Raw genomic sequence first — 14,347 nt, forward strand, 5'->3', positions numbered from 1 at the left:
TGACTTTTGGTATTATAAATCAGTTTGCTTATTGGTCAGATTTTTGCACATGTAAGGAAAAACACATTAAAAAAAGAAAAGCAGTTTGCTTAGTACTGTTTGGCATAAGCAGCTGTCTCTAACCAGTGTAACAAAAGGCGTTTGCTTCTGAACATGTCAGGAAAATCATCAATAGGGGAGCTCTGAAATTCTGACTTCTTTCTCTCTTATTAACAAAAAAAGAAAGAATGTGGCTTAGTCAGCATATTTCTTAGAAGTATTTTAAAACCACGTGGCTCACTCAAATCCAATAATAAAGTCAGTGAGTGCTAAAAAGAAATTATAAGAGGAAGGGGAAAGATGGTTTCATTGCTAAAGCCATCAGAATAAGAAAAAATTTCTTGAAAAATTAAACTGAACTTTGACATGTATATTTTTCTAAATTTCTCCATAATATAGACATCACTTTTTTCTAAGAAAAGAAGTTTCCAAATATCTAATTTTGCTAAGTAACTCTCTTTGTTATAACACGTGGAAATATAAACATTGCACAAGATGTTCAAAATAATACAGCTCCCAGGACCTGCTGAGAATTAATTAGGAAGGTAAATTTATTACCTAAATAAATTAATAAAGCTGAGTGCCACTCAGGGTCTGACATTAAGGGATTATATACTTTCCATTAAAGAGAACTAATAAATGTAGTTTAAAGGATTGAGGGAGGGCCGAGGGGGTGAGTAGGCTAGTGCACACCAGCACAGGCGGTGCCAGACGTCAGCTGACTGCCTCCATTGACATTACCATGGAAACCCCTTCCTTTGGGACACTGCCATGAGGGTAGGGTGCTTTAGAAATGGTGATGGGGCGCAGACCAGCGGGTGGATGGATTTCAGCAGGGTTCGCCCTGCACACATTACAAGGACAATCCATCTTCCAAATGAAACAGTATCTTTCTAGCAGGTCACGTCAAACAGAGTAATAAACCATGAAGTCTGGCATAATTACAGTTCATTTACCTTTACAAAACAGTCACATCAGTTCAGATAATTGTCTCTTCTGTCTCCCCTGCTCGCTTCCTATTCTCCACAGAACTAAAGGAGGAGGTATTCGTGCAATTAATTGGCTGCTTCCTTAGCCATCAAGCCCATACTGATAAAAAGGGACTATATCAAAACAACATTAACGGGCAGATTCAAACATTCTTCAAACCAACACATCAGGCAAAACTAACATGACTCAACAACAAAAGAAGGGTAAGAAGAATTCTAGCTGAGGTAAGGTTATATGTTTTGGTTTATGTGGTCTCACTCAAAACTGGTGAACAGATTTTTTGTTTACGCAAATTAAACTCAATCTTGGCAATCTGCTCCATGGATGCTGGTTTGGGAGGGCTAAAGTCCATATGAACTCGAGCGGCAGAAGTGCATTTATTCAAGCAACATGCTTCAGCCATGGGGAGCGATCTTTCCCCCCCAATTTATAGTGATCTCTAGCATGATTCTCAAAGAGATTGTGATCAAAGTTTTGGACATAACATTGCTAATTACGTAGGTTATTTCTTGCTTCTGTTTTCCATATCAAGCCTCAGCAACCACAAATTTCCCAGCTTCACAAAACATTCAAATTCTGACCCTACTGCCCCTGTAAAAATTGTGACCTTTCTTAACAATTTTAGAATGAATGCTTTAATTCAATATTACATACAAATACAGTATAGAGAATGACTCAAAGGGAATGATGCGAATTTGACAATAATGCAGATTCCGCTTGGCTGAAACCCTAACCTTAGTGTGCAATATTTATATATAGAAAGGGGTCACCTGTAACTTCATGTTTCATGCTCAGATTGCTGTTTACAATTATTTGACTATGCCATTTGTGAGAACAGTGTTTGCTGAAAAGAGTCTCAAAAACCTGTCACGATTTCCTGTTTTTATCTTTCCTGTGTGAGTGACTAGAACCATCACTAAATGGTAAATTGACTGAATAATTCTTGCTAATGGAAGAAGGGAAAAAAGTGCCAAATTTATCTTTCAATTACATTTACTTAGGCTTACATAAAGATCAATCTTTGTCTCCTGAAAATAAACCAACTAATGACAAAGAGTGGGGAGATGGTTCTAATAAAGATTAATTAATAAAACCCAGTGTGTACTGAGTTATATATTTTAGGATAATAGAAAAATACATGATATAACTACATACCTATTAGAATGGCTAAAAAAAAAAGACAGTATCAAATATGGGTGAGGATGGGAAGTGACAGAAACTCTTATTTATTCCTGGTAGAAATGCAAAATGATACAGCCACTTTGGAAAAAATTTGGCAGTTCTCACAAAGCTAAATTTAGTCTTACAACATGATTGAGCAATAGCACTCCTAGGTATTTACCCAATAGATTAAAAAACTTGTGTCCGTACAAAAAATGTGCTTGCAAATATTTATAGTAGCTTTATTCATAGTTGCCGAAAAGTGGAAGCAACCAAGATGTTCTTCAATAGGTGAATGGAGAAACAAATGTTGGTACCTCCATATAATGAACCATTTCTTGACTTAAAAAAATGTGCTATGAAGCCATGGAAAGACATGGTGGAACCTTAAATGCTTACTGCTAAGTGAAAGAAGTCAATCCGAAAAGCCTACATTCTGTATGATTCCAATAATATGACATTCTAGAAAAGGAACAGCTATAGAGACAGTAAAATGATTAGTGGTTCCTGTGGGTTCAGGGGAAAGAGGGAAAGGAATGAACAGGTTATGCACACAGTATCTTCAGAGCAGTGAAATTTTTCCGTATGATACTGTAATGGTGGATACATGACACTATACATTTGCCAAAACCTATGGAACTCAACAGCATCAAGAGTAAACTTTAATGTGGGCAACTTAAAAAAAATGAGGAGGTTAGGGGATTTCAGGAAGGAATGCAAAATGTGACAAGAGAATTTACCTATATCAAAAGGTATGGGCTGGGTGTGGTGGCTCATGCCTATAATCCCAGCACTTTGGAAGGCCAAGGCAGGTTAGACTCCATCTCAACAACAACAACAACAACAAAGGTATGAAACAATCTTACTGAAGAGGGTGGGAGGAAAAGGTAGGTGCTGACCTAAGTAACTCTGGAAATGAGTGGAGTGTGTAAGACTAAAGGGAAAAGGAAGTACATGTAGCACTGTACTCTGTTTGATAAAGTTGTGCCTCACAGGGGTACAGGTTAACAATTCTGATACTGCTATCCATGTTTACTGGAAACGAACCATTAGGTAAATGGATAGTGGATGGTGCAAGCCAGGTTTCTCACTTTTGGAAAGGGAATTTAAAGATAAGCAATGGGAGAAAGCTAGAATGACTCATTTGGTCATGGACTAGAGTGAGAGACATTAGTATAAATAAACTCATGTTTAACTTCATATAAAGATGGTCACATATACAAATATTTATAAGGCTGTGTATATACACAGATTATACACATATATTTCTGTGCTGTGCCAGCTGAGAGGACCTAAAAGAAATGAATCCCCAGAAGCAACAAGCACATCTAGTACTCAGATCTCTGTTTCTTTCTTTTTCTTTTTTCTTTTGTAGAGACAGTGTCTCACTATTTTGCCCAGGCTGGTCTCAAATTCCTGGGCTCAAGCAATCCTCCCATCTTGGCCTCCCAAAGTGCTGGGATTACAGACATGAGCCACCACGTCCAACCTAGTAATGTTCTAACACTGGATTATGTGATGATTGCACACCCGCATAAATTACTAAAAATAACTATACCTTACATTGGGTGAATTTTATGGTATGTAAAAACACCAGTTTGCTAGGGTGACCAAGACAAAGTATCACAGACTAGGTGGTTTAAAGAACAGAAATGTATTTCCTTGCAGGTCTGGTGGCTGGGAGTCCAAGATGAAGATGTTAGTAGGGTTGGTTTCGTCTGAAGGGCTTCTCTCCTTGCCTTGTAGATGGCTGTCTTCTCTCTGTCTTCACATGGCCTTCCCTCTGTACCTATGTTCTCATCTCCTCTCAGGTGGACACCAGCCATACTGGATTAGGGCCCACTCTTATGATCCCGCTTTAACTTAATTATCACTTTAAAGATTCTATCTCCAATACAGTCACATTCCGAGATACTGGGGGTTTGGACTTTGATATATACATTTTGGGGGAACACAATTCAGTCTGTAATAGTGAATTATACCTCAAGAAAGCTGTTGTAAAAAGTCAGTATGATGAGAAAAAAAAGGGTAGGAGTATGTATGAAGGGAGGTGCAGTCTGGACTGAAACAGACCAAAGAGATGTAACTACCCAGTGCCATACGATGGAATAATTTTACTTCTAGATATGTAAATGTGAACCTACATAGAATTCTGTTTAAAAAAAAAAAAGGTTTAAAAGGCAGTCTTTGGCCAGGTATGCTGTGGCTCATACCTGTAATCCCAACACTTTGGGACTTGAGGCTGAGGCAGGAGGATTGGCTGAGGCCAGGAGTTCCCGACCAGCTTGGGCAACATAGTGAGACCCTGTCTCTACAAAAAAAGTTTCAAAGTTTATCAAAGAGTAGTGGTGTGCATCTGTAGGCCTAGCTTCTTGGAAGGCTGAGGAGAGGGGATTGCTTGAGTCCAGGAGTTTAAGGCTGCAGTGAGCTATGATCACACGACTGCATTCCAGCCTGGGCAACAGAGCGAGAACCTGTCTCTTAAAAAAAAAAAAAAGAAAAAGGTAGTCTGAACAACTCAGGAAATTTAAATATGGACTGAATATTAGATTATGGAAAGGTTAATTTTGTTAGATATGAAAATGGTATTGTGGTTATGAAGAAGAATGTCCTTATTCTTAGGAGATGCACACATGTATTTCAAGGGTGAAGTGTCGTAAGAGAGAAATAAAACATATATGGTAAAAAATAAACCCTTATTGAATATAGGTGTGGGGCACATGGGTGTTCCCTGTACTATTCTTTCAAATACTCTGTAAGTTTGAAAATTTTCATAATAAAAAGTCAGAGGGATAGAATTAGTAGTGAACTCTGAGGGCATAGAATGCTCTCAAGTTAGCAAAGATCTGCGTATCAGAGATTTCTTTTATTCCCTTCCTTCCTTGCTAACCGAAGTAGAAAATATATTCTCCTAAAGCTTGCACCCAATTATAGCTCTTTATAAGTGAGTGAGAAATGGTTAGTGTCTGTCTCTGCTCCATAAAGTCTAGAATACCACACAACATAGATTTTAAAATTTTAAAAGTTTGGCACAGAGGAGGCCAAGGAGTCTAGTTATAGCTCATTTCAAATCACAAATGGCAAGACCTCCTTTAGTTAGAGTAGCAGACTGGTAGCCTGGGGCTGAATATGACCTATAGACATGTTTTTTTATTTGGCTTGCAAGGCATTTTAAAGTTAGTTTATAATACTTAACAATTAGGAGACTTTACATTAAATGCAGACTTATGATTTTTGTAGGCAAATCCAAAGCTTTGGCTCACTGGATTCAGGCATGGCCAAAACCTTCTGGAGTGGCAGTTGCCGTGTCATGAAGTATATGCTGCATTCATGTCTGTACCCATCTGACTGCTAAAGGCATCTGACTTTGTGCACACTTAAACATTATAATGTATATATAAGAAAGAAAACAGGCAAATAGGAAGTTGTCCTTTCTGACAGAATTCCCTTTACCGTCATCCTGGCTGTCTTTCCCTTCATATGGTTGTGGCAAATGAGAATGTTATATTGGGAGGAGGTAACATTGAAGGGAGGGTATCTGGGAATTTACTGTAATTTTTGGGTTCATAATACCTTTGTCCAACAGTAATCAAAACAGTAATTGGCACAAGGATATCTAACAGACCAACAGAACAGAGAATCCAGAAAGAGGTGTACAGACACTTGGTTTATGACAAACGTGGCACTGAAGAGCAATGGGAAAAATGATCCCCCCCCACCGCATAGAACACACAAGCACATGCACCATAAATTACTATCTATGTAGTCATTTAAAAACACACTACCACGCAACGCATGGTTGAAAGAGGAACTCACAATGGAAATCACAAAATAATTAAAACTGAACAACAAAGGTAGTATCACACATAAAGTGAAGTTCAGCTCAAGTCATTCTTAAATACAAATTTACAGTCTTCAATGAATTTTTAAGACTAAATTTAAAAATGAAAGCAGTTAAGACCCCAACTAAAAAGGGTAGGAAAAGACCAACCTAAAGAATGAAGATGAAAAAATAAGAGCAGAGGTAAATTAAAAGATAACAAAATCAGTGAGAGAGACAGATCTCTAGTAAAACTGATCTTGGAAGAAATGAGAAAAAGTATATATAATCAATAAAAGGAACACAAAGGGGTGTTAACCTATAGGTACAATAAAGAGCTCTTTACTCTACTGTTCCACATACCCTTCTCTTTAAGGATGCTGAAATCTCCCCCAGGCTTGAGTGATCATTTACTTAATTTGCTTCACCTTCCTTTTTTTTTTTTTTTGGAGACGGAGTTTCGCTCTTGTTACCCAGGCTGGAGTGCAATGGTACGATCTCGTCTCACCGCAACCTCCGCCTTCTGGGTTCAGGCAATTCTCCTGCCTCAGTCTCCTGAGTAGCTGGGACTACAGGCGTGCGCCACCATGCCCAGCTAATTTTTTGTATTAGTGGAGACGGGGTTTCACCATGGTGACCAGGACGGTCTCGATCTCTTGACCTTGTGATCCACCCGCCTTGGCCTCCCAAAGTGCTGGGATTACAGGCTTGAGCCACCGCGCCCGGCCTCACCTTCCTTTTTACTTACATCCTCTTCTTATCCCCCTTCACAGGTAGCTTGCTTTCTTCTTCTTTTCCTTCTCTTTCTCCTTCCATTTTTACTAGAGTATGACATGCATGCCCTAGAGTGCAAAATCTCAAGTAAACAGCTCTATGAGTTCTTACAAATGTATATCTGTGAAACCCCCACCAGATCAAGCTATTACACATTTCCACTCCAGTCCCCTCCAACCCCCGAAGGCTCCTTCCTCCCTGCTCACGTCTCTGTGTCTTTGCTGTTCCTTCTGCCTAAAATACTTTATACCAGGTAAACATGAGGTTCATTCCTTAACTCCTTCAAGTCTTTGCTTAAATGTCAACTTCTCAGTGAGGCCTGGTCATCCTATTTAAAATGATAACACCCCTCACACTTTCTATCTTCTTTCCTGATTTTATTTTTTCCCTTATCACCTTCTATGGACTACATCATGTGTGTATGTATATACATATACACACATATACTTTCCCCCACTGGAATGTAAATTCCAAGACTGCAGAGATTTCACCTGTTTTTTCACCTCTGTTCCTATATGTGGCTGGCACATAATGAACACTTAGTAATGATCTGGAATGAATGGTTTAGTTATTGAGGGTGTGATCAGATGATCTGATGCATAACTGCCTAAAATCCCAAAGAAGGTAATTTCTAGACTGCCATTCTCTCTGACCCAGATGCAATTTAAAATCTCCCACCTCCTATCTACTTGAGGTCCCTTAAGTCTCTGTTCATTACAACTCAAATCCTAGTAGGAAGAAATGAGAACCAGGATGCTGCAAAAGCAACTCTCAAGAGGAGGTGTGCAGTTGGCTGCAGCACCTCAAGGGGGGGCAAAGGAAGATCGTTCCACCCAGTGTGGAAAGCCAGCAGGTCATGGTCTGTAGGGAGGAAGATGCTACTTAATCTATCCCTGGTGACCCATGGGAGATGGCTGATGTGCCCACTAAAGCAGATTTGTAGACATTCAATGCATTAGGAGATGTAAGGATAGTGGAATTGGGTGGGTATTTTTTATAGTGCATTAGGGAAACCACAAATATTGGTCCCATAGTGCATGGCTGGAGGCAGTTAAGGAAACAGAGGAACCATTTTCTGCTAGGTTCAGGAATGATTAGACACACTACCAGACTGCAACTTCAACTGAATTTTCACCCATACTGGAGGTTCATGAGCACAATTTTAGGTCCTGTTTGACAAAGACTGGGAACCTGGCAATTGGAGTGGGAGTAGCTGGGAACAATCCAAGGACCTAGGATGCCTGGCCAACCTGACCTATTTGAAGCACTTCTCTTCTGCTGCTCCTTTCTGCTGGGAAAATCCAATGACTCACCCCAATATTCAGCATGATATGTGACCAAGGTCCAAATGTGGCTTGGGACTAAGGATGAGAGTCATAAGTAGTGGAGGGAAAAGATCAGTTATACCCCAAAATTAATAGCAGGACTTATCCACGACATACCAGAAAAAATTAGGAAAGACTATGCATAGATTTGCAAGCATTTGGTATGAACAAAAATACTGATCTGGATCACCCAGCATTGGTTGCTATGGTGAGGCCTCATCTGAGACACTGTGTTCAATATGTTCCTGCAAGATGAAACTCTAATGGCTTGCTGAGTTGGCTGACTCAGACCTTAGCCTAAAGCTGACCCATGCTGTCTGGCAAGAAAGAAGTAATTGTGAGTAAGAAGACGGACGGACAAAGAGAAAAAGAATGGCAGAAACATAGACTATGCAAAACTCAGGTTGTGGAGGAGGCTAAACGATAGCATGGTCCCTTAGAGCTGCCTTAAAACCTGAATGCTGGCATTTCCTGTGTTTCCATGGGATTTGATTCCCTTACTACCATGTGTACCTTTACTAAAAATGGGGCCAGGCATGGTGGCTCACACCTGCAATCCCAGCACTTTGTGAGGCTGAGGTGAGCAGATCACGAGGTCAGGAGTTCAAGACCAGCCTGGTCAACATGGTGAAACCCCACCTCTACTAAAAGTACAAAAAAATTAGCCAGGCGTGGTGGTGGGTGCCTGTAATCCTAGCTATTCGGGAGGCTGAAGCAGGAGAATTGCTTGAACCCGGGAGGCGGAGGTCACAGTGAGCCAAGATCACGCCACTGCACTCCAGCACTCCAGTCTGGGTGACAGAGCAAGACTCCATCTCAGGGGGGAAAAAAAAGAAACATTACTTAAGACAGAATGTGGTCACAGTCTGTTCCCTGGAGCCAGAAAGGCCTAACTAAAACAGGAAAGGAGCCTACATAGAAGGAGAAATGAAAGGTAGAGAATGAGAGAAGTGTGGATGCCCTTAGCTATGCCCTGTACGTTTTTACTGACTACTCTTATTTCTGAAAACATAACAATTTGATCTTGAAACATGATGTTCCCATAGTTGTCCTCTTTCCTAGAATAATTAATAAACTTATAGAACTGAAGGGAAATTAGAACTCATTTAGTCCATTAAAAGAGAGATGAGAAAATGGAGGACCATTAAGACATTTCCTTTTTATTCCATTTCCTTCAGTGATTCTCTTTTTCTCACCAATTAACTGTGGATGTTTTTGAATAATCCACCCCCTTTCTCTCTCTCGACTCATAATTTCAGCCTCCGACTAAACACGGGTCCACTCTTAAATTATAAGTGTTGAATTCTTCCCCACTCTATATGATTAGACTTCCAACTATCTATGGAAACTATACTTGTAAGTTTCACCAAAACCTCAAACTCAACATGGTTAAAACTGAAATCACTTTCCTTCATGCCCTTCCAGCTTCTCCAACACTATTATTAGCATCATCATGTTTTAAAAAGGTTTTCTATCTTAAACTTTGTTTTTAATTTCAAAATATTTCAATCATACAGAAAAGTATAAAGATATATATACCAAATACTCATGTCCCTATCATCTATACTTAGTATTTTGACATATTTGCTTCAGACTTAAAAACAATGATAGGTCTAGTTGGAAGTTCCCTATCACATCGAACTTGCTCCCTCTGAAAAGGTGGCTGCTCTTCTGAAGTTAGTTCCACCCAGAAGCAGACCCTGAGACAAAGGCTAATGAGTATACAGAGTTGATTTGGGAGGTTCAGGGACACTGGCAAGGAAGTATGGAGGTGGTTCAGGGAAGGCAGCCACTGCTGTGGGCAACTGCAGTTTACTCTGGCAGGGAAGCTCTAGGAAATAGTGTGGATAGCCTGGAATTGTCTTGGCCAATGAGTGATGGAGAGGGAGTCTTTATACTCCACATCCATCACACATTGAGTGCCCGGGCACTTTCAGCCCTCTGTGAGTGAGGGTAATGTGGGTTCTAGCAGCCTGAGAGCAGCTTTTTGACAAAGATGTTGGCTGCTGGAAATTAGGCTGGTATGCACAAATATGGTATGGGAATACAAGACAGTAAGGGTAGGGTGCTGGCGGCATCTGCAACAGGGTGCATACATCCCATTGACAGTTCAAAGAGTTGTTTAACTATTTATTGAATTAATATTATGTGCCTGATTAATCTCCTCTTAATAGAAATCAAGGAAAAGGAATAAAACACATACCACGATTAGTTTTTTTGGTTTCACACTTCATTAGACTTTGACAAAATATGATTTTCTGCCTCATCTACCTTCATCTTCTACTTCAAGATTGGAGGGTTATTAGGCTTAAACTGGACTGCAATAGAAGATTGTAAGTCTATATATAAGAAGACTATATATAATCAAGAGTGTTTCAGGGCTGGGTGTGGTGGCTCATGACTGTATTCCCAGCACTTTGGGAGACCAAGGTGGGTGGATCACTTGAGGCCAGGAGTTCAAGACTACCCCATCAACTTGGCGAAACCCCCATCTCTACAACAAATACAAAATAGCTGGGCATGGGGGCATGTGGCTGTAATCCCAGCTACTTGGGAGGTGGAGGCATAAGAATTACTTGAACCTGGGAGGTAGAGGTTGTGGTGAGCCAAGATCGTGCCACTGCACTCCAGCCTGGGCAACAGAGTGAGACTGTCTAAAAAATAAAATGAAATAAAATAAAGAGTGTCTTATAATATAATTTTCTTCTTAGTTGCAATCTATTGGCCGTTCTATTGAAAGGAAAAAAGGTATGTGTGTGAGGGGGTTGGGTGAGGTGTGCATAGTGAAGACAGATCTCCACCCCATAGTCTAAATCATCCTAAAGCATTCAGCAAATCCAGGAATAGTTTGCCTTCCTTGTACCTTATAACTAAAAGGACTCCTGATTTAGCAAAATAATATAAAGCAATATGTTTCCTATTCCCTCTTGCAGCGACGAAAAGGATTTAAAATAATCTCTAAGTAATACTCCTCATAGTTCCCAGTATTAGACAAACACATTCTTCCTTCTTTAAGAACTAACAGAGGAAAATCACCTGACACATGAAAATATCCCATATTCCAGTAGGATCTTTCTGAAGACTGAGAATAAACAGTCACTTGTGAAGCAGACTCTATTAAGAAGGACAAATTAAAAACAAACAAACGAACTCATGTTGAGATTCAAGGAGATACCCATGAAATTTCATATTTGAAACAAAAAATGATGACAGAATTAGAAAACCGTATGGTTATAGTGAACAATAAAGTGGACTTACACCAGAGATCACATAATCAACAACTAAATATGCATAAAATATATGGTGAAAAGAATTCTGGAAGCAGCATAAATTTTACATTTAAAAGAGAAAAATATTTTTAGGTAATCCCCTACTGATTTTCTACCTAATTCCATTTCCATATAAAAACAAACCTTATGAAAATAAATAAGAAAATGCATTATACACCACTGCACTTAAGCAGTGGATCAGGAATAGAGAAACATCACAAAGAATCAGTAGTCTTTACACTTCAAAAAAATGTCTGCATTAATCTCTTGGAAGCTTTGGCTCCTCCTTTTAGAAACCATACATTTCTACAAAACATATGACACACAAAATTTCAGGAATTCATGGGCATCCTAAAGCCCCAAAGATTCCAGAACTCAGTCTATTGACTTATTAGTGGTCCATGAGCACCAGGTTAAGAATCTTTATCCAGAGAGAAGCACAGAGGACTTACATTGTATAGAGGGATAGTCTTCATCACCTTGTACTGTTTAGTGGGATCCATTTTATATAGGTGGCGGTCAGTGACAAAAATTGCTCTGTCTTCCACCTTGCTAAATCGATTTACCTGTAAGGGAATAAACCAATAAACTATAGTATCTCATCAATAATGAAATCAAGTTTGCTGATTATGAAGACACATTCTTTAATAGGTGTGAACTACGTATGGCCACTCTACTGGATACAATAAAGATTTAAAAGGAGTAGTTGTTTCCAGATTTGTGGAATGTGGCAATTGAAAATTTACAATTGAACACGGAAAACAAGAAAAGCATAGAATTAAAGGACTAAACATATGTAACTGAGACACCATCAAGTAAGTAAAAAGGCAAACCCATAGAATGAAAGAAAAACTTTAAAAATCATATATCTCATAAAGGAATTGTATCTAGAGTATGTAAAGAACTAATACAACTCAATAACTAAAAGGCAAATAATCCAATTATACAAAGGAATAATATGAAGCCCTTGGCTATAATAAGAATCTGAGACTAGTATACAGGGATGAGGCAGATAGGAAACTAATAAAAATAATTTCATATAATGATACAAAGAAAATAAACTAGATAATGAGATTGGGAGAGTGTGTGTGTGTGTGTGTGTGTGTGTGTGTGTGTGTGTGTGTGTGTGTAATGCTACTTTATTAGACAGAGGATCAGAGAAGATTCACATTTTCAGGTAAATCTTTTCCTAAGAGCAGAATTAACCACAGGACATTTTATAAGTAAGTAGCTAGCTACTTAGACTTGGGTAATAAGTACACATGTATTTTAAAAAGATGGGGGTTTCACTCTGTCATCCAAGATAGAGTGTAGTGGCTCAACCAGAGGCTCACTGCAGTCTCAAACTCCTGGGCTCAAGTGGTCCTCCTGCCTCCTAAGTTTTTGGGACTAGCGGCGTGCACCACCACATCCAAAGAAGGTTGTGATCTATATCTCCCATCCCCTTTCAAGTTCTTACTTCTAAGATGCAAACAAAGAAGAGATCAATTTGAAAATATGGTTAGCTTCAATAGGCTATTTAGCTAACTAAATTAAGATTGGCAGGATAGGATATAGCAGGATATACTGCTATAGGTAAGATACAGCAAACTAAAATTTAAATTTTAGTTTGAATTTTATTCAATCTTCTTCCCTTTACCCCACAGTTTTTGAAATAAGTCAATTCTCTAAGCATTTCTTTTACAACCAGAGCACATTTTTTCAGTCGTCAACCTGACTAAAATGGTGTCTGTAATTAAGACTAAAATAGCATCTATATGGTGAAATAATTATTATTCTTAGTAAATAACTTTACATAGCAACAGTTTTTGCTACAACAGAGGACTGGCACTTATCAGAAAACTTGAAACAGAGTGAGTGTAGAGCTTCTATAGGAGCATTTTTCTAAGCTCTCCTGTTCTAGCCTCACAAAGTCTTACGTGAGGCTTTGTGAAAGTAAGCGTTCCATGGACAAGCTGGTTTGAGAAACACTGCAAACCACAGTCTCCACTAAAGATATTCATATCCCATGAATACGTTAAGGGCTCTGAGAATTCTGCACTTAATGAGCATGTTTAGCCCAGTGTTTAACTATGAAACCCTTTTTCAACACCTGCTAATCTTCAATAGAATATTGGTGCTGTAAAACCCATGCTGAAGAACACTTACTATAACTTGTATCAATCTTAGAGTGCATAGAGAATATCTAAAATAGGTACTGAATAATAGCTTATTCTAGCTACTTGGGAAGCTGAGGCGAGAGCATTGCTTGAGCCCAGGAGTTTGAGGCTGTAGTGACAGCCTAGGCAACAAAAGAAGACTCTGTTTATAAATATATATATAAAAGAAACAATAATAAGTAGAAGTCATCACCTCATCTTTTGTGGAATCATACTGAAAAACATATGAGCATAGTGCAAAAGAATATAATTAAAAAGAACTAGTTACATAATTTCATAAGGTCATTCCAGAGTCAAAACAAGTAGGTCACATGTTCTTTTTATATGTCCCCGAGTTAATCTAAAAACAATAAACAAAAACCTCAAAGCAGCAATTGTATTAAAACACTGTTTGGAAATGTTACATTTTTATATACAAAAAAAGTAATTTCTAAAGAGAACACATCACAAATCTTTACCTTCTGTTTCCGCAGCTCAAATTATTCTCAAAATATGAATTGAGTGGGGAGGACATTAGGTAACAAAGTAAAAGCCTTAGACTGCATAATTTAGCTATATCAAAATGGCAAAGGAAAAAATTCTACATATAGATGTAAATTCCAGACATAATTATGGCATAGAAACACTCCTTTCTTCCACTTAAATTCATACAGTAATAGAAAAACTAGATTATAGACTCAGTATTAGGTAAACTCTCATCTTGTTTCTTCTATTATCCAAAACTAAAATCTTCAACCAAAGAAAAAAATCCCTACCATTTATTTTTCCCTAAACACTACAAATGATCTGTCTAGAGGCTTAGTCAGTACC

At 38.6% G+C, this 14,347-nt stretch overlaps 1 protein-coding gene across 2 annotated transcripts in view; it reads right to left on the reverse strand.

Annotated features, from left to right (window-relative positions):
- The window catches only part of MYO1D (myosin ID), a 357,058-nt gene that overhangs the window by 130,542 nt on the left and 212,169 nt on the right, over positions 1–14,347 (reverse strand). For both annotated transcript variants that reach the window (XM_012449252.3, XM_012449253.3), the window contains exon 20: positions 11,831–11,944. In XM_012449252.3, the coding sequence (XP_012304675.1) occupies positions 11,831–11,944 (114 nt within the window). The remainder of the gene's footprint in view (positions 1–11,830; positions 11,945–14,347) is intronic.

The sequence above is a fragment of the Aotus nancymaae genome, unplaced genomic scaffold, assembly GCF_030222135.1.
Source record: "Aotus nancymaae isolate 86718 unplaced genomic scaffold, 86718_ANA_hifiasm-v0.15.2.pri h1tg000072l, whole genome shotgun sequence".
Taxonomy (NCBI): Eukaryota; Metazoa; Chordata; class Mammalia; order Primates; family Aotidae; genus Aotus; species Aotus nancymaae.